This window comes from Lipophrys pholis (assembly GCF_963383615.2).
Source record: "Lipophrys pholis genome assembly, chromosome: 21".
Classification (NCBI taxonomy): Eukaryota; Metazoa; Chordata; class Actinopteri; order Blenniiformes; family Blenniidae; genus Lipophrys; species Lipophrys pholis.
In genome coordinates, this window is record NC_137649.1 from 4,264,616 (window position 1) to 4,282,194 (window position 17,579).

The following is a 17,579-nucleotide window of genomic DNA, read 5'->3' on the forward strand; positions in this document are numbered from 1 at the left end:
GCAACTGAAGATGTTATAATTATCACCATCATTTTCATTACAATAATCACTACTGCTACTAATAACATTATTTGTGGAACAAAAACGCTTTGAGTTTTTTCTCCAATCTGAGAAAAAAACAAAATAAAGTGACTGCATGCCGATAAATAATATGTCTAAGAGCAAATAAAGAAAATATGACAACCAAGTCAGGCAATCACAAAGAATTAAATCCATGGAAATAGAAAAGAATAAATCAAAATCAGGTGCCACTTTTTTTTTTTTTTTTTGTGTTCTTAGTTATTAAAGTGCGATTTTTCTTTAATCCTGCAGTCCAAAATTGGTTAAAAATGTAGTTGAAAATCTGTTTAAAAATGTGAATTTGTTTGCCTTCCCTGACATTTCCCTCTTCAGACTCAGTTCCTGTCTTTGTCAGCAGCAGGTTCCAGATTGTTTGGGTCAAAAGTCAGAAACAAACTGGCAGAGACTCAACATGACGTCTGACCTCTTCCAGCCGCCCTGCAGGGATTCAAACAGGAGAAGAAATGATCCAAACCTTTACTTTGAAGAGTTGAATGACTTTTTTATTTATTTACAACACCTTGAGGAGTTTTGTTTCTCCCCACAATAGAAAGTTGAGAACAAAAACAACCAATAGAAACACAAATATGTGAAATATAACACGGCAAAAATCTGCCAGAAGATCAGAAAGTCCCCAGGAGCTTCAGCAGCAGTTCGCTCCCAATAGTCATTACTCATAGAAAAATAAAGCTCTGAACTTTGATGTGACGCCTTCTTCTGAGGGGTTGAATATAAAAACAGTTCCATCTTTCATCTGTGGAGCTTGCAGCGTGTCCAGGCCTGTGTGGGTGTTTGGTGCCCCCTGCTGGTCACATGGTGGCTATGCGCTCTGAGTAGCACTTTGTGTACTTGAAGACTCTGAAACAAACACCAGAATTAAAAATAAATAAATAAAATAAATCACCAGGGACACACACACGTTTGTTGAAGTTAAACTTTAAAGCTTTCCTAATGAATGACGCTGGCACTTTGGGCTGGTTCGGGTCACTCGGCACCACTTTACTTTTTCTCTCACTACATTTGGAAGCTGCAAGCCGAGTCAGATTCAGGAAGCTTCTGGAGGCGGTTCCATTCTGGTTCCATTCTGGTTTCACCTGCGAGCGTGTCGTGGCCAGGAATCAAACCGTGGCCCCCCGCGTGGAGGGCGAGGACTTTTCCCATTGCCAGCAAATTCCTCTGTTCCGGGGATTCTTACAAGAGTTTTGTTTCTCTTCTAACTTGAGCTTCAAAAAATAATCAACCTTGTTCATTTTGAGTCGTAACTGCGAGCTCCAGCTGCTGGCGTCCGTCACGACTCGCCCCCCTTTCTGTCAACCAGCTAAGAAATACCCAAAACTCAGAGTCAGACCCAAAACACAAAGGATGGAGCAGCAGATTAGTGGTATCTGGTATTTTGAAGTATCTGGTTATAATGCACCAAAACAAAAACAATGTAGTTTTGATGGTCAGATCCGGCCTGAGGAAACGTATGAAAGAGAAATAAGGCTTTGCAGGAAGTGAAAGAGGAAGGTGCTGCACATATAAAGGAGAAATAGAGTAACGTCGTGATAAAGGAAGAGACGTGGGAGAGAAAAAAAAAAAAAAGGATTTTACAATGGAAAAGTACATCGGCCCCATCTGGGAGAGAATCTGGACGGAGGAATATAATCAGGTGTTTCAGCGTCTCGGCTCAAAACGTTTGTGCAGGAAGAAATGGAAATCAATAAATTAACTTTAAATAAATGAAGAAACAAAAAGTAAAATTTAAAGAAAATTATTACAAATCTTCTATAATCGCCATCATCAAGCTATTTCCTATCTTGTATACAAATATCCAAACTTGCAATAATAATATAAATAATAATACTAATCAACATCCTTCAAAGTACTGATGATCTCAGATATAAAGTCTTAAACCTCCATTTTTCTCCACGGGCACTTCAATTTGTCTCCGTTAGTTTAAAACCCATCAAAGTGTTTTGTTTTATTCTGGCTGGAGGATCTCCACCATGACCTGCTTCTTCCTGCACAAACGTTTTGAGCCGAAGTTAATTTATTGATTTCCCTTTTTAATTTGATTCAATTCAGGTTAAATGTTAAAGACACAAGCAAGAACATGTGTGATCTTCAAACACTCCCAGTTTGCATGTTCTTCCTGTGTGTGTGTGTGTGTGTGTGTGTGTGTGTGTGTGTGTGTGTGTGTGTGTGTGTGTGTGTGTGTGTGTGTGTGTGTGTGTGTGTGTGTGTGTGTGTGTGTGTGTGTGTGTGTGTGTGTGTTCTCAGTGGGCCCTGGTTAGATGAAGACCTGAACGTACCCGTGTGCAGCACGGAGGTCTTTATCCTGCTTCCCTCCAGCGTCACAAAACAGTCGCCCGTCTCTCCGGTGTCGCACGTCTTCACCGTGATGGGGCCCCTCCCCCCCTTCAGGTGCATCTGGATGCTGTCCTACAGAGACTTTCAGTAAATACAAAACTCTATGCAGACGACACGCAGCTCTACAGACTGGAACGCTTCTTCCTTTTTATTGAATTCTAACATGTCCATTGTGACCCTGGGCGTCCAGAAAGGTGCTGATAAATAAAAACATATTTATTTACCATCTCCACTACTTGTTTTACCTCTTTGGGTGGAGGCACTTCCAGTTTGGTCTCCTCTGGAGCTTTGACCACCAGCACCGTCTGCCCCTGGAAGATCTGGAGCCGGCTGACGTCCTCGTGGGTGATGTAGGCCGACGTGCAGGGAGACGCTAAGGAAGAATCCAGAACATTCCAGGTCCTCCTTGTAGTTTATACAAGTGATTCAGTGGCAATATCTGTAAACTGAAATAAACTGAACTTTTGTGTTTTGAACTTTCTACAACTTTCTTCTATTTTCAATTGACGAGTCGTGACTACAGTCCTTTATTTGGTAATTTCCTAATTTCTTACACAAACTGCATTAAGTTATTATCAATATATAAATCTGGAATCTTTATGAGCTGGATATGTTGATGTCATACTTTATGTCTTCCAGGACTTTTAAATCAAGGGTGTCAAACATAAAACCAGCTCGCAAGAGGCTCCAAACAGCAGCAGCCTCAAAGCCATAATGTCAGGGGGAATTAGTAAAAATACCCACAATGCAACAGCGACAGGAGTTTTCTGGACATTTCACTATTTTGCACCAGAAGGTTCCATTAAAATTGGCTTTATGTTGAGATTGTAGTCATTTTCTGTTGTAATTGTTTGTTTTTGGAGAAAATATCAACATGAGGTATACGCTGCGCCACAATTAAGAAAATCTTTCAAGTTCACATTTAAAGGTGATTATTATTATTATTATTATGGGTATTTCGCCGGTCCGCCCCACTCAAGATGAAATTGGACTGAATGTGGAACCGAAACTAAAACGTGTTTGACGCCGTCGCTTTAAATCCAAGTTATTCCAGGGGAAATTAAAAAAAGAAAGAAAGTAAACCACAGATTATTCTGTTACCAACTTGTGATTGTCATAGTGAGCAGTTCAGAGTCTCGGGCGAGACCCGATCACAGTGTCTCGGGGTGAACGACACCAGGGGCGGAAAGGATATGCGGTGTTCTGCGGTTCGTCGGTCATCTCGAAGAGCTGCTGCGCGCAGCTCTTGATGAGCGTGTCCAACGTGTCCTCCACCAGCTTCAGGTTCTGCAGCTCCCTCTGGAACTGCAGCTGACGCTTGTGCATGAAGCTGAGGACGGGGCACGTCCCACTGCGAGGACGACAATCGGGGCAGATTTTCAGCAAAGGCATGGAGTATTTCAAGAAAACCTCACCAGCTCCCCCGGCTGACGGTCTCACTCGTTTCATGTAAAAACACGGAACTGAAAGGTTTAGTGCCTAAAAATATTTTTAAAAATGACATCTGACAATAGTTTGATCCTTTTTTCCCTTCCTGTGCATCAGTGGAAGTATCACCGAGGAGGAAGCCGATCTCCAGGAAGACACTTGATCATGAACTGACTGCATCTTCGTCACTCCTCGTTATATAAAGGACTTTTCTGTGTGAACAAGCAGCTCTGCAAATCAACCACTACTTTAGACTGGTTTAGTTTAAAGTTTTTCCTGCCCCGTTACAACGTGGAAACCTACGGCTCATAGTCATATACGGCCTATATATATATTTTTTTTTTTACTTTTTTTTTTTTAAATTTTGCCGGTGTGGCTTAAAGCCTTCTCGCTCAATAGTCCAGAAAATACGGTCGTTCAATGTTCTGTGAAGGACGTCACCTTCAAACAGCCACAAGGTGAACAACAATCAGCACCACATGAAACCTGTTTCACTTCCTTTTTTTTTGACCCGTTTCAGCCGAGGATATATTTTAGTGTAGCTTTTTTTTTTTCAGGAAAATAAAAATGGGGGGAAAAAATAAGTATAAAAATAAAAAAATGAAGAAAAACATTTGAAAAGAAGAATGAAGAACAAAGAAAAAGAATTAAAAAGAAGAAGCTGGTCCAGCTAGACCGGCTCTAAACACTGGGAAACACAGCAGCTATAAAGAGCTAAAGCGGCTAGAATAAACAAAATATCTGAAGCGGGAAAATCGATATAAAAGAAAAAAGAAGAACGGCTGCAAAAACTAAAAATGTAATGAAGTCTATCGAAATTGTAGCTCCGAAACTGAAAATAGTTTTTTTTTGTCCTTCTTTCCAGAAAAATAAAAAGATTTGCAGCTCCAGACAAATGTCATATATATATATATATTAAAAAAAAATAAAAAAAGAAAGAGAGAGAGAGAGAGAGAGAGAGAGAGAGAGAGAGAGAGAGAGAGAGAGAGAGAGAGAGAGAGAGAGAGAGAGAGAGAGAGAGAGAGAGATTATCCGTGTCGTTTCCCTTCAACAATAAAAGAACCCCCCGGCTCACGTCCACTTGATGACGCTGGCCGAGTCCTTCTGGACGAGGCCGATTCCATCCAGGACGTTGGTGATGTCGTAGACGCGGCGGCGGCGCGTCTTCAGGCTCACGGCGGCGAATCCGAGGTCGAGCGTGGCGTTGGGCGACACCAGCAGCATCTCCAGGAAGCGCTGCGTCAGCACGCCCAGAGACACTGAACGGCACAGAGAACGACGATCAAACAGCTGAATGAGGCGGAACGCGCGGCGAGAGTTTAACAATCCTACAGGCATCCACACCGTACAACCTCAATCTGATAATCTGATAATCCTCGGCCCAACTCATGAAGTTCGCTGTGTGCAGATTAAACGATGAGAACGCAGCCTGGTGTAGGAGGAGTAGAGCGAGCCATCGATATCCTCATTTACTGATCAACAATCAGATATTGTGGATGCAAAGAGAAAACATCGATATGCACAGTCATCTTTTAAGGACACTTATTTTGAAATACGAATCGCACATCTGTGCCATTATTTCCTTCTAGCGTCCGATGCTAACGCTAACATGGCAGATTTTTGCTCGAGATCTTTGACGTGAAGTTTTTAACCTGCATAAATCTGGTTTCTGAGCCTTTAAGTATGATTGATAGTTTACATGTATGTTGGTACAACAGAACTTTAAGTGAACAGATGAACTTTAACAATAAATGTGGCCCTTTATATTCAGCAGGTCTATTTTTAGATTTACTTTTTGTTTAAAAAGTTATTTATAGAAGTTCATTTCGAGCTCAGAAATCAAAGTGTCAAATGATATTTTAGTTGATATAAACGAGATCCGACGCCTGATATATTGTCTCGTATCGACTGCTGGTGCCTGAATAGAAAATCGGATCGTGGCAAAGTTTCCTGTATCTGAGAGTTTGTTTATCGATCCAGAGAATGGGTAGAACGCCGTATCGTTAATGAAGCTGATGATGTACGCGGGTCACAACGCGACACTGTGATGTCAGAGGCACGCAGCAGCAGGCGGAGCTGCAAAGCGTCTCTTTGTGTTCAGCCGATCAGTACGTCACTTCATCCTGCATTTCTATTGGTCAGTTCGTTGACGCAGGCCGCAGCAGCGCCACCACAAATATTTGACAGTCAGAATTTTGCCGCGGGTCGTCTTCGGTCGCCATGACAACGGCCGTCCTTGAACAGCGATTTACAGGCGAGGCCAAAGACACCGCCACGACTGTTACTGTTCGTCTGGGACGGCCAGAAATCACTCCGAGAAGAAACATTCGTCACATTAAAGCTTCATCATCATCATCATCATCATCATCATCATCATCATCAACTGTCACAAAAGTTGTTTGAAGAGAGCGTTACACACCCTGTCTGGGGACAGTCCTGCTCTTCTTACTCTGACACGGAGCGTCGCTGGAAGAGAAAGAAAGGAAATGGTTCAGATTCTTCAAGCAGCAGTTCTCAGAGGATGAAGCTGAAAAATATTCGTCCTCAGATTTTACTTTTGATTTGTAGAATTCTATGGCCTCAGATTGAAGTGATAAAAGTACAGTGTCGAGAGTGAAGTATAATCTACCTGCTGACTGTGGCTTCTGGAAGCCTCTTGGGAAGTGGATCCTGCTGATCAGAACGTAAAGGAAGAACAGATGAGAGGAGGTTCGGGTTCTTTTCACACTCGCTTCCGCCTGCACAAGTGGAAATGTTGGTTTTTCTCTGCAAAAGACTCGTTTGAAGCTAAAGAAAAAATGATGTGAAACATTTGTAATAAATTCGGCTGCCGCTGCATTTGAGTCATATTTCACTTTGACACTACTTCTTCGGGTAACACCGATCACAATGATGAAAGTTAAGCTGTTCCAGTTTGAGTCGGCTCATTAGTTTTCATGGACTCAGTCACAAAGCTTCAGTACAGAATATTAACATCGTCCTGACGTCCCTGTGTAACACCAAGCGCTGACAATCAGACCCCAAATAGAAGAAAGCTCCACTTATCAGACCTTTTCCATAGACGTTCCTAGAAGTGAAGCCCCGTCTTATATTGGGACCCGACCCGAGGAAGAGGAACTTAAAATTGCTTTAAGCTCTAATGAACATCGGATCTCATGGCATCTGAACTTCATGTTTTCCGACCTGCTTTGGTGGATCTGGTGCAGAGACCTCCATTTTCACTGGAACATCAACTTCAGCTGCTTTCTCTTCTTCGTCCTCATCAACAACATCATCATCATCATCATCGGCGGCGGCGGCGGCCCATGGATCCTCCTCCTCCGCCGCCCAGGGGCTCATCATCCCCATGTCCCCGTCCAGGCAGGGGGGCATGATGGGAATGGCGTCGCTGTTGATCCCGTTCTTGGAGATGTCCTCGGGGAGGAAGTGATCCTCGCAGATCAGGCACTGCTCCGTAGAGTCCTGCTTGTCCGTCTCCCGCAGAGCTGCCAGCCATACCTGACTCAGCAAACAGAGACGAGGAGAGTTTATTGAAAGGATGACAAGCAGATTCCCTGGACTGTCTCAGGGATCAGTAATCACACCTGCAGACAAGAGTGTGTGTTCTTATATCAATTCCTCTTGTATAAAGGAGGTGGAGAGGAAACAGGTGGAGTCCGGAAATATAAAATGTTAAATGTCCACAGCAAGTAGGTGAGACTATGCCATCAAAGTAAAGTCCCCACTGGAACAACTCAAGTGAAAAAGAATCGTTTTTGCGTTTTCGTTGGAGAAACGTTTCGTGTTTCCATAGCAACGTTTGTCAAAAAGACGTCAGTTTACACGGAAAAAGCAGCAATGCTGAAATCGAAGTAGTTTTCATGTTGGACCACGACCGGGAACTTGTTTTTGTAATAAAAAAAACACACAGAGAACAATACACTATAAACGTTTTTGTATTGTCCATAATGCCCATCAACTGAGCATGTGCAAAACAGCTTTTTATGATCGTAGGACAACTCGTCCACAGATGAGATTTCAGAATTTTGGGGAGAAAATAAATCCTGTACAATGTAGATTTACGTATTATTTCTAATTGATATGTTTCATATATCTAGTATATGCCCATATATATTTAGTATAGTATCATAGGGCTTTGTTTCTCGTGAGGAATGGTCCCCCGACCCCGAAGCTTCTGCACTGCCGTGTGCTGAGCATTCCACCTCGCTAAAGACTATCAGTCATATTTTAATCATGTTTATTAAGTAACGTCGCTACTGAATGAGCCCCGCAGCTCCTTAACATGTCGGAGGGCGGACTTACGTGATGCACCTGAACGCATCACTCAAAGCTGTCATATGTGAAGCGGCGTTTTAACTTTACGACTTATTTGTTTTCAGAAACACATTTCAAATACACTTAACAATCCTCCCAAATGTGTCAACGATACTTTAAAAGCAAATCCTTCAAATCATTAATGCTGAAAAACATTTGTCGTGGACAAGTTGTTGTGAATGGCGTGGACGATTTGTCCGTTCACCGCTATTTACTACACGTGCGCAGGAGCAGCGTTTCAGTAAAGTTTCGTTCCCCTCTCATTTCCAGAGACGGAGTCTGAGTGTTTTCGAAAAGTTGCGTTTTTCTCCCCCCATTTGTATGGAGACAGAGTGTTTTCAGGAGCTGAGCCGTCATGTGAACGGACCTCCAAAACACAAAGCGAACCTGGGCAAACAAGTTATGGAAGTGTACTGAAAGAATAAAGATTTTTCCAACTATTCCTCTGGCTTGTGTCCGGATACCGAGCTCTGCTTTCCTTGAAGCGTCTAACATTTTTATTCTTTGTTCTTTTGCTGGTCGCACACGAGTTATACAGCACAACACTGCCCCTACAGGTCATCATTGGGACAGACAGAAGGCTTTATCTTTATCCTTCTGAGTAATTAGTGTGGAGCATAAATAATACTTTCTATGATAAACAATCCTTAGAGAGCGTGAATGCTTGTGTCGGGCAGTAAACAGCACCAACTAGTGGCCCCAGCGTGAATGAAGCTCCACCGTTTTTACACCTTCTACAGTCTCCCTGCAGTCCAGACACGAGCCTGGCTGGAAGGCTGAGACAAATTAAACTAAACCACAAGTTGTTTGCTCACTATCGGCTCACACACGTGTTTTATTAGCTCGTGTGTTCGTACCTTCACCCGGGTCGGGTCTTCGGGGAAGTTGAAGAACCTCTTCGGGGGTCTGTTAAAGATCCCCCGGTTATTGTTCACGGAGCGGTTGGAACAGCCGGTGACCACACACTTCATCTCTCCTCCGATAAACCGACCGACCGACCGACCGACCGGGGGGCTAACCGCGCGTCCGAGCCCCGCCAAGGAGCAGAAATCACACCGAAGAGACCGGACACGGTGGTTTGTTTATGTCGCTTCACACCGGAACCAGATGTCTGCTCACCGGAAGCGGAAGTACAAACAACTGAGGGAAAGGTCCGCGCGGTGGCGCCAAAATGTACGCGCGCCCTCCGGTGTTTCACACATTTTAGTGTTTAGTGAAGGTTCATTCTTCTGTGTTAGAAGCAGCTGAGCCGACAATCACAACTTTAGACTAATTTAAGATTAATTTGGACTTGAATTTTATTGTAGTTCTAACCCAGTTTTTCTGCTTAAATAGTTAAATCTTGTGAAGGAAGTCCCAAATAGCCACCAGATGGCTAACTATCAGCCCCATATTAGACGAGTTTCTTTCTTTTGACTGGTTACAGGCTACTTTGAGATTTTATTTTAGAGTAATTGAAGGCTGGCAAGCTTTGGGTTGATTTTAGTGAAGCTTTGGACTTACAGGTGATTTTCTGAGTTGTGGTGCCGAGTATATGTGATGGAAATGTTTTCTCAAAACTACCAGACATGAGTACAATTCCAACATAATTCCAAATGTAATAAAACCTGGTTCAAAATACAGTGAAAAGTTAACTCATTCAGAGATCATTGTTGTACATTGATATATTGTACCTCCAGCCTTACTGATAATACGTCAAATTATTATTACTATATATTGTAAATCTGATGATGGTAGCTGTTAAATGCTCTCACGCATTTATTTTAATTGGTTTGGAGTTCAATTGAGGAGCACTTGCAAGCTTATATATATATATTTTTTTATGTTGTGCACATTATTGCATGTACTGTTATGTTAGTACTTAGTGGTGTTTCCTCATAGCAAAGAGTTTGTGGGTTTGACTCCAGGCTGTAGAGTTTGCATCTTCTCTCTATAAATGGAACAATACAGGGAAGATTTATGGGTGGAAATCGTAGCGGAATACATACCTGTCCTTCTCCCAAACCATCAGATTCATTCCTGGAGCTGTGTAGGTCGTTCTGGTTTGACTGTAACGTAATCCTGGCTTAGCGTACGTTCACACTCTTTTCAAAGTCCAACAAAAAGGCCAATCATCAGTGTTGCAACACAAGATTTATTCAGAGCAAGAGATGCCAACACCAGCATGATAAAAAATGTACAAACTTCACAAGTAAAATTAAAATATCACGTAGCAACTCGTGACCTTGAACATACAGCAGAAATATCAACAAAAAACCCATGCCATGTGGTAAGAAAACTGTTGTTGAGAGTTTTTGCGAGTAACAGAGAAGAAGGGGTAAAAGGAGAGGAAATGAATGTTGTATAAAAACCCCTTATCAGTGCACTGCGGGAAAAAATAAATAAAAATGAATAAAATAAATAACAATTTTCATCAACTGATGAGTTCACAAATATTCATATGGATTTCTTTTGCATTCTAGCATGTCACATGTTAGTGTTGAGTTTCTCTATGTAAATAGTTACAGTTTAGCTTGTACATCTGATATTACAATATCTAGTCTATCGACCGTCTTTAAGTGGCAGAATTGTGCTTTAACTCCCATTTCCTTTGTTTTCAGTAAGAATAAACCGACTAAATGATACAAAATACAAGCTGTCATTCTATCTAATGCTGTAGTTTACTGGCAGGAAGCTGCAGACACAAAGCTCTGGACGGAGAAGTGAAGTCAGGGAATGAGACTTTGCAGTAAAATGTCCAAAGGAGAAGCAGCTGTGAAGGAAAACTCCCCGCTTGCGGTCTGATTTCAGAGAGGAAATTAAGCCTAAAGAAGGCATCTATTGGACTGAAGGTTTTGCGGATAGTCGTGTGAATCATTTCAGCCTCAAAACATTCAGAACGTATGCTACAGTGACTTCTTCCTCTCATCTTCGCTGAGCCGGCGGCTATAAAATGACAAGTTAGATCTGGAAAACGATTGGATTTTCTACTTATCGCATAATTGTAGGAGTCGTCGTGTCTTTGAAGCTTTTCCACACAGAAGGCAACAAAAAGAAGAGCTTTCAGCTCGAGTTAAACTAAAGGCTGGCTCCAGCAATTCCTTGTTCTTTGGCTTTTTTTTAAAGTCAAACTTTGTGATTATTCACATTAAAAAAAAACAAAACTCTGGAAAGGATGTAAAACAGAGGAGTCAAACATGAGGCCTGTCGGCCAAATCCAGCTCTAATCGGGGCCAAACCACCAAGAAAATTGCAAAGATTTCAAAGAAAACATTAATTTTTTTAACAAACTTGGACATTTCACTGTATTTTACATTATGAAGTTTAATCAAAATTGGCTTTAGAGTTGAGATTGTGGTCATTTTGTGTAGTAATTGTTGGACAGTTTCACCACGTGTGCTCCGCATCGCAGCAAATACAAACTTTAAAGTTCAAATTTAAAGGTTATTATGGCTCCAGCTTACCGGTCCAGCCCGCTCAAGATGAGACTGGGCTCAATGTGGCGGCTGAACTCAAACGTGTTTGACACCCTGATGTCATCCATTGAGGTCATTATATGAACATTAATGAAGTGACTCTATTTGTGCTTCAAGTTGACTGAAGAATTGCTACTGGAGATACGATGATGTTTACTAAAAGTTTGAGGAACATTTCAAAGTGTAACCTAAACTGTCTTGACTCACGCATCCAACTTTTATTTTCTCTCCACTTGAATAAAACCGACAAGAAATCTGTTTGGTTGTTCCTGTAATCTCTGGAAAATAAGTTACACTTGTTTTTCCCGGTCATGCAACTTTTATTAATATACTGATATATACAATCTGTGACCACTAGATGGAACAGTGCCACCGAAAAACGTCCCTTTTTTTACCGTAATTGACTGATGAAACGACTTCGCTGAATTCAAACTGAAAATGATAGAATATGAAGCTGCAAATAGAAACAGAGGAGTCTGAATTTCTAAATTTCCATAGTGACCTTAACGGCACAGAAATGATTCTGAGTGGAAGAAAGCAACTGGACCTTTGATATACTTTTGAATATATTGTAGAGGAATGTGTTGCAGCAGTTGTGTTTGATTGCTGAAGCACGCTGATAAGAGCCGGAGAGCCACTCCGGAGGACGTAGTTGAAAGTGTAGTTCACCATCGTTGTGCTTCAAGTTTAAGAAAGTAGAGGAATACTGACGACGCCTCCCAGCTTGTGTAACGATCCATTGGAAGGCAATTTAGTAAAGAAGTTAAGGATAAGAACTGTTTGTCGTTGTGATTCAGCGTTTTAGATTGAGGCCTCGTTTACACAACATTTTCCTCGTGAAAATGCAGTGAAACAGTGGAAATGTTTACACGCAACCTTTCGAAAACATCTCCCAAAGTGGAACCTTTCAAAAGTGGAAACGCAACTGAGCTTTTTGAAAACACTCGGGCATTCCGTGGAAACAAGAGAAAACTCAACTTTTTCGAAAAACGATCTGATTTAATTGCTGTGGAAGTTTTTGAAAACACTCTGACTGTCTCCGTAGAAACTGGGGAAAACAAGACTTTTCGAAAACGTTCTGAATCAGTCTACGTGTAAACAGGAGAAAAGGCAGGTTTTTGAAAATACCTTGACGTCGTCTGTGTATTTTTCTCTGCTGCGTGTGTGTGTGTGTGTGTGTGTGTGGTTTCTTTAGAAAAACAACCTGCAGTGCCAACTTGTGGCCTGACGCACAAACTACATCATTTTCAGCGTTTTTGTGTGAATGGAGATCGGTTTCAAAACGCTAAACTTTTCTGAAACTCAGAAGCGACACGTTTCCATTTGAACTGGCGTGTCAACGAGGCCTCAGCGGGTCAGAGGGAGGATGCTGACTCGGGGGGGACGAGGGGGGGACGGACGAGGGGGGGGGGGGAGTTTTCCTTCAGGCATCAAATCAACTTTGCTCCAGTTTTCTCTCCGACAGGCATCGCCCAGCAAAAAGTCTCGTCAAAGTCACAGTTTCCACAAACTCGCTGTACAGTTTTTGCTTCGTTTACCACGTAATAATACTTGAACATACTCCAATAAAGTGCATGCATGATCGACGGTGCTCAGAAAACGTTCCCCCACCACCACCACCACCACCGCCACCGCCGCGGTGATTCCACCCCGTCCCGACGTCACCGTAAGGCCGATTCAGATCAAAATACTCCGTTGGTAAGATTCAGTGCACAGACATCACATTACAAACCGCTGGCTTGAGTTTTCATTCATCTTTTCAATAACAAAGATAATTAACTCTTGGAAAACAAAAAGAAAAAAACAAACCAAGAAGGAAAAACAAAAGACAAAGAAGCGGAGTGTGGTCGTCATGTCGTCCGGCATCACGTCCCACTGTGGCTCAGACAATAAGATGCATGATTGGAGAGACGTTTTTTGATTTTGTTTTTCTTCTTCTTCTACGTAACGAGTGCAATATACAATGAGGGATGGGGACGTTTGACCCTGTAAGTCCAGTGGAGCCGTCAGCCTTTAGAAAAAAAAAAGAAAAAAGAAAGAAGATAAAAACAAAAACGAACCCCGACGTATCTACAGATCCTTTTGCCTGCTAAGTGCCTCGTAATCGACAATAAAAACATCAAAACATGGAAACAAAGGTGTCCCTGTGCAAAGTCCAACATGACAGAACCAAAGTCTTTTCACCCGTGTCAGATTCCTAAAACATGATTGTAGTAAAAGGTTTATACAAAAACGCAATACATTTATAGTTAGTAAAAAGATCTATCAGCTCTTTGCTAGTTGAATTCATAAGAAATTGCATATACCCAAACATTTTATTCATATAGATTGCATCCCATATCTAAACAAACGATTTAGTCTTATCATACCAATATTGCTGACACGTCGTCCTATTAGCTAGTCGAGAGGTTGATGATTTAAAAATAAACTCACAATGGCAGATTGTCTCCTATGGTTTTTTTTTTTTGTTGTTGTTTTTTTTTTCTGTAGCCATTGGTCTTTCCCACATCTCTTCGCGCGAACAGAGAAAAGGCGGACAGGACAAGTTTGAGACGAAACAACTCCGTAAAGGGGAGGGGTAGGTGGGGGTAGGGAGGGGGGGTAGGGATGGGGGGTAGGGATGGGGGGAGGGGGGACGATGAGGGGATTTGCACCAGAAAGTTTCCGTGTCGTGATGTTTGAAATCTTCTTGCTTACAGCGTTGGCTCTTCTCATAATTATTATTTTTTTTTTAATTTCTCAAGCTAAAAATTTACAGTACTATCAAAGGAAAAAAGAAAGTAATAAATAAAAAAAAAAAATTAAAAAAAACAGCTTGTGAGAAAATCCTCTCAGAAGTGGTTCCTCCTCACTCACTGCTCCCTTTTAAACCCGTGACGCCCAGTTTTATTTTTTAAATTTTTTTGACGTATGTAAATCGCATTGAAATAAGAAAATGATTCAAGCTTACGATATAGAAATAAATAAAATAAAATAAATAAATGAATCGAGCACAAAAAGTGAGAGAATTCTTCTTTCGTTGGTCAGTTTCCTGTCGCTCCGATGCCTCCGGGCATCAAATCTCAAACTGGAGGAACCAAAGCCTGTCGGGCTCCTTGTTTGAATCGTGCCACGTTTGGAAGAGAAATGCATTTGCAGGATGAGCAGCAGAGCCGACGACGTCGCAGTAATGTCAAATTGGCCACGCCAGACGACTCAATAACTCAATAACTCAATAACTCAATAACTACCCCCCTGGTAACAAGTCGAGTTACACGTCCTAAACAATGAACGTGAATGGCGCCTCGGCATTGTTTTTATTTATGTGTTTGGAGAGAAATCCCAGAAAGAAAACAAAGGAGGAGAATATGGCTCGGAAAGAGAGGCCAACCTGGGACGACAATTTTGCAAAAGTACTGTTATAGTTTTTTCATTTCCCCCCTAAAACTCACTACATGTAAATGAAAGAAGCCGCAGCAGTTACCATGACAACGGACATCCTTGAACCGGTCTCACAATGCGACGTTAGGAGTAAAGACTCGTCCAAACCAAAGATGTCGCCAGACCAATATCCTTTGTACTCCCATTGTTTACTTTTTTTTATAGCGTATTGTTCTCTGCACGCGTGTGTGTGTGCTTTCAGTACAAACACACGCCCACAACACCGTTTTCAAAACTTTGCTGTGTAAACGCGAACCTTTTCTGAAACGTCGTCGCGCAAACAGTCATAATTGGTGGATTCGATGATCCAGTATGAAGAAACATCCTTTTCCGGACTCGGTACTGCTGTTTGCTGTCGGAGAGCCTCCAGCCGGCTCCTCACACGCTGCCACCCATCCCACAAATGCACGAGTGGTACCATTTAAAAGGGAGGTCAACAAACGTTCCAGCACCGCAGGATTCCCGGCCGCGGAGGATCGGAGCAGCCGAGACGGAACCAACCAGACACGGCTTTCCTCACATTCAGTGCGATGTTTACGTACATATACACTAAAATGTGCATACATTAGCAGCTATAAACAGTACATCACATTATATTAGGTCATATGAAAATGTACAAAACGTGAATGTTTCTTTAAAACATTTGTAATTTTTTTTTTTTTTTTTTTTTGAAAGCAAGGCAACAACAATCAACGTAATTTTAAAAAATAAATAAATAAAAAGAAGAGAAGATACCCATGGAATCGAGAGCATAACCGCAGAAGAAATAAAAGAACTATTGTAGATTACAGCAGCAAGAAAACAACCCATTCCCCCTCGGTTTTTTTTTTCTTTTCTTTTTTTTTTCCTGTTGTTGTTTTTGCTTTGCATTTGTTATTTCAACCTCGGCGAAGGGATCAGACTTGGATGCCCTGCACGGCTTGTTTGATGTTCTCCAGCAGCGCCTTGTTCTCCGGGCTCTGGTACTGGTCCTGGTGGGTGTACATGTCTGTCAACGTACTTACATAAGTGTCAAAGTTCTGTTCGTTCATTGGCTCCTGTGAGGGGGAGAAACAAAAAGCCACGGAGACACAGTGAGGCAGGTTGGATTCTCTGATGCGGAGGAAACAGGTGGGGCAGCGGGGAAGGTGAGGGGGAGACACCGTCAGGAACAACGCACAGATTGACTCGCAAACACCCCCTTTTCTCAAATATCTGTCTAAAGTCTGTGGTTTAAGAATGTAAGTGAAACATGCAAAAAACCAGGGACAGGATGGCTGGCCGACTGTTCGATGGAGAGTTAATGTGTAGCACATGGAGACAAACTAATGGGGCGGTAATGGGCAGGTGGAGGAGACAGAACTGGAATTTCATCTCAGCTGAATGGGGATTCAAAGACTCGTCTGGTTAAACTTCAGCTGTCTTTAAATGTAACTTTTGACTTTAATTGGAAATGTTGTGTTGATTTGTTTCTACTCAGGCGTCCCCCAGGGTTCAGCTTTAGGCCCGCTTTGTTTTACTTTATTCGGATTTCCACCCGAAAGTCTTGTGATTTTGCACCAAACAAAACAAATTGTTGGTACATGTGGCGTCCCACAGGGTACAATTATAGGCCCAATTCGTTGTTTTTTTACTTGTTTTTGTCATTTAGACCAATTTTCCAACAAATCAACCTCCAAATCAGACAATTTAACAACTATGACCAATCCCTACTATTTATAATGCCAAATAAAAAAAGGATTGTTATGGTAGTAAGTATGGTAACTTGTTTGTTTTTTTAGATGATTTACCTAAAATGACAAAGAACTGCTATAATAATAACAGTAAGCTTTACTGTGCCAGTTATAAAGGTTGTTGGAAACACATTTGAGCGCCAGAAATGTACTCATCAAGAATTTTCTTAACATTCTATAGACACTTGTCTCCAATACTGAAATATAAAATAGAAATCTGCCCTCTACGTGGGCAACACTTCCTGTTTTCTGCGGGGCTGATAGGAACAAAAAATGCTCATGGGAATAAATAGTGTAATTTGAAGTCATGTTTGTAAACTGATTTTTAATTTTCTTGCTGTCCAGGGTCAGTTAGTTGTAGCTACTGTGTTCCTCGCTATGCCTGAGTTGCATACTGCAGTATTAGTGGGTAGCAGTGATGTGCCGCAGTGAGCTAAAGGAGTTATACGAGGGAGAGGGAGGAGGGTGAGACAGTGCAGAAGAGAAGGATAATTGGATAAAGGATAAATGGATCTCTTACTCTGGGAGGCATCTGTAAACAGCAGTTATGCTTTACTGGGGCCTCTTTCTGTGGCAGCGGTCTCTACGGGAGAGGGTGTACAGAGAAGTCTATTAGCCCGCTAGACACACAGCGGCGGTCACAACGCTGCACCAGCTCCACCGAGGAGGAATCACAAAAATAAAAATAAAAACACCCGGCGTGTCCGTCTTAGCGAGTTCGGTTCCGTCTGGCCCGGCTCACACTGCAGCGCAGCGCCTCAGCTTCTACAGCCCCGATAAAACTTTAGATTTAAACTTTTTCGCTGCAGAGATCAAATCAAATCAAACAATTACAACA

At 42.0% G+C, this 17,579-nt stretch overlaps 2 protein-coding genes across 4 annotated transcripts in view; both read right to left on the reverse strand.

Annotated features, from left to right (window-relative positions):
- Positions 1-539: 539 nt before the first annotated feature.
- e2f6 (E2F transcription factor 6) lies at positions 540-9,267 on the reverse strand. Of its 3 annotated transcripts, none has more exons than XM_080491420.1 (9): positions 9,012-9,267; positions 7,024-7,338; positions 6,470-6,510; positions 6,260-6,306; positions 4,916-5,099; positions 3,608-3,763; positions 2,658-2,772; positions 2,355-2,484; positions 540-918 (listed from the first exon to the last, which is right to left on the reverse strand). In XM_080491420.1, exons 1-9 carry the CDS (start codon positions 9,123-9,125, stop codon positions 881-883), a joined length of 1,140 nt encoding a protein of 379 aa, XP_080347546.1. In that variant the 5' UTR covers positions 9,126-9,267; the 3' UTR covers positions 540-880. The 3 variants fall into 3 exon arrangements, with proteins under 3 accessions (XP_080347546.1, XP_080347544.1, XP_080347545.1); XM_080491418.1 differs by having other exon boundaries at positions 6,470-6,627; positions 9,012-9,263; XM_080491419.1 differs by having other exon boundaries at positions 6,470-6,513; positions 9,012-9,260.
- Positions 9,268-15,699: 6,432 nt separating this feature from the next.
- myt1la (myelin transcription factor 1-like, a) overlaps positions 15,700-17,579 on the reverse strand; it is a 35,204-nt gene continuing 33,324 nt past the window's right edge. Inside the window, exons 17-18 of the mRNA XM_080490333.1 lie at positions 17,262-17,324; positions 15,700-16,066 (exon numbers count right to left, since the gene is read on the reverse strand). Coding sequence (XP_080346459.1) covers positions 15,926-16,066; positions 17,262-17,324 — 204 coding nt within the window. The 3' untranslated portion in view covers positions 15,700-15,925. The remainder of the gene's footprint in view (positions 16,067-17,261; positions 17,325-17,579) is intronic.